The 2,628-nt window shown below is 49.2% G+C and overlaps 1 protein-coding gene across 2 annotated transcripts in view; it reads right to left on the bottom strand.

Moving 5' to 3' along the window:
- The window catches only part of DLC1 (DLC1 Rho GTPase activating protein), a 174,172-nt gene extending 171,787 nt beyond the window's left edge, over positions 1–2,385 (bottom strand). For both annotated transcript variants that reach the window (XM_023517770.1, XM_023517771.1), the window contains exon 1: positions 2,120–2,385. In XM_023517770.1, the coding sequence (XP_023373538.1) occupies positions 2,120–2,258 (139 nt within the window). In that variant the 5' untranslated portion in view covers positions 2,259–2,385. The remainder of the gene's footprint in view (positions 1–2,119) is intronic.
- Between the last annotated feature and the right edge of the window lie 243 nt (positions 2,386–2,628).

The raw sequence follows: 2,628 nt of genomic DNA, 5'->3' as shown, positions 1-2,628 counted from the left end.
GAAAGAATTCTTTCCCCTAGTGGGCTTAGAGCAGCAAAAATCCTCTTCGCTGCTGAGCTGGGGAAATGCTTTATTTTTCATTATACCTATAAAGTAACTATGTCTCTTTTTAGAAAATGTGTACATTTTAGAGATAGGATCTTGCTCTGTCACCCAGGGTGGAGTGCAGTGGGCCCCAAATTCAAGTGACCCTCCTGCCTCAGCCTCCTGAGATGCTTGCCCAACACACACAGGCCACCAGCACATTTTTAAATTTTTTTTGTAAGAGATGGGAGTCTCGCTATGTTGCTCAGGCTGGCCTCACACTACTGGCCATCCACTCAGGCCTACCAAACTGCTAGGGCTATAGGTGAGAGCCACTACACCCTGCCCATTTTTCCCTAAGTGTTTTTCATTAATGAGTTTATACTCGCTGCTATGTTTTGACTCCAAATATACCATTAATATATACCAGACAAATGAGAAGAAAGAACAACTTTCCAGGGTTAACATTCTCCTTCTCAGAGGTCAGCAGTTGTCAAAAGCTCTTCGTTTATGAAAATATAAGAGGAAGTCAGGGAAACAGAAATATTTGACTCAGTCTTACTTGCACATTAAAACACTAAACCACAGAAAAGGTATTTTAATACTACCCTGAATAAAACATTGTTTATAGAATCTTTCCATTTGTGGTAATGAATTTATCAAATGAGACATCGTTGAAGGGACCACCTTTTCTTTTTAAGGTGGCTGAACTGTAGTTGTAGATTTTATCTCTTAAACTCTATTATCTTATCTCTTAAACTTCCTCTGGCCAAATGCAAATTGTCATTAGACAAGAGAAACATTTTTTAAAAAATTAAAAAACATCGCAACTATGGAAAAGCTGGATTTCATTAAGATGTCACATTTTATTCTTCAGCGATGATAAAATGATTAGATTTAAAATGTTCTGTTCTCTCCCCCCTCCCTCACAGTTAGACATGACATTGTGGATGCTCCGAGTCATGGGAGCATCCTGTTTAATACTGTTTAGTTTCACAGAGAGAAAGGTTTTCATGCACGTTCTGAACAAACACAGCCTGGGATGGCAGGCAGCAAGCAAGCCGTCTTCCTAATCTGCTCCCCCCCCCCCAATCACACACCCTAAATCTGCCCTCTTCAACTCACGTCAGGACACTTAGGTGAGAGTCCAATGGCCTTTCATCAGGAACACAGCCCAGATACCCAGATTGACCCTCGGAGGTCACTTCTAATATTTTTAACCATTCAGAACTTCATTCAGTATATGAAAAACAACTGGATTAACCAAAAAGTTTAAGAAAACATGATCTTTGACCCATCCACCCAGATGACATAAGAACACAGACTTAGCAAACAGGGAGGAGCCTTGAATACTACATTGGCTCTCTTTCCTGAATTCCGAGAGGTTTTTCTTAGCAGAGTGAGTTCCCATTTTATATCAATGCATGAATGTTTTTCCTACTCAGAACCAGCCAGAAGTCCTGGTTTCCTTACTGTACCCAGCGCCTGCCATTTGGTGGCTGTCAAACAGAACATTTGAATGGCACCTCTGTATTTACGTTTTATTATATTTCAAACTCCTGCCTCTGGAATACCTGACGCCCTCCTGGAGCTGAGAGGCGCTCCAGGCTGCCAGAGGAAATACCAGCAGGGTTTCAGTGGGCAGCGCCCATCACTCCACTGACACACAGACCTGGCAGGCCCCTCTCCTGCGTGCCAGGCCACCTCGCCCAGGAGAGCCCCAGAGCCCCCCTGCACAGCCCCACTTCAGTGGCTCATCACCCCTCATTTCCTGGCTCTCACAAGGACTTTGCTTTGCTTTTCAAGGTTAAAACAAAACAAAACAAAGACCCAACTCTTGTAAAACCTTATCTAGAACTAATCAGACCAGTAACCAGAGAGGCATTACAGAAACAAACAAAACCCCCAACAATCCAGAGACGTTAAACGACAGAGAAACAGAGCCTGAACACGCTGCCAGAAGTGATGAACTTCACGCAGCTGACGAGATCATTAACGACCCGAGTTAAGGTCTCTGTCAGTGCATGGAATTGTTTTATTTTAACGCGTCTTATCCCGTCCCCCCCCCGCACCCACCCCCTCCGCCACCTCTCACCTGCCAGACGTCGGTCTCTCGTGTTTTTCCAAATGACATCCAGGGCTCTGGCCGTGGAATCCCTGATGTGGTCACTAAAGGACCTCCGGAGAGGGGCTCGCGGGGGCCGAGCCCTCACGTGGGCCTCGGGGTCCCCCATCCCCCCGTGCGCGACTTCAGCGCAGCGCGGGCGCCGCGACCATCCCGCTCCCCTCGGGCCGGAGCTGTCCCTCCCGGCCGCGGGCGGTCGCTGCGCCGGGGCGCGGGGTCCCGGGGGCGAGCCGAGAGCCGGCCCCGCGCCCTCCGGACGCCGGCACTGCGGCTGGCACTGCGGCCCCGGGCAGCGCCGACTGCAGGCGCCTCCTGGCCCGCCGCCAAGCGCGCGCGGCGGCCACATCTGGAAAGGCTTACCGACGAGCCGCCCTCGCCCCGCGATCTGGATGCTTCCAGCTTCCTGTGTAACCCAGTAACTCGCCTGGGTCCATGCTCGGGTGCTGGTCTCTTAAATACCATGTCCCTCCTTTACGAGC

This window comes from Otolemur garnettii, unplaced genomic scaffold (genome assembly GCF_000181295.1).
Source record: "Otolemur garnettii isolate 467f Iridium unplaced genomic scaffold, OtoGar3 scaffold00121, whole genome shotgun sequence".
NCBI lineage: Eukaryota > Metazoa > Chordata > Mammalia > Primates > Galagidae > Otolemur > Otolemur garnettii.
This window is presented reverse-complemented; position numbering and strand designations above follow the sequence as displayed.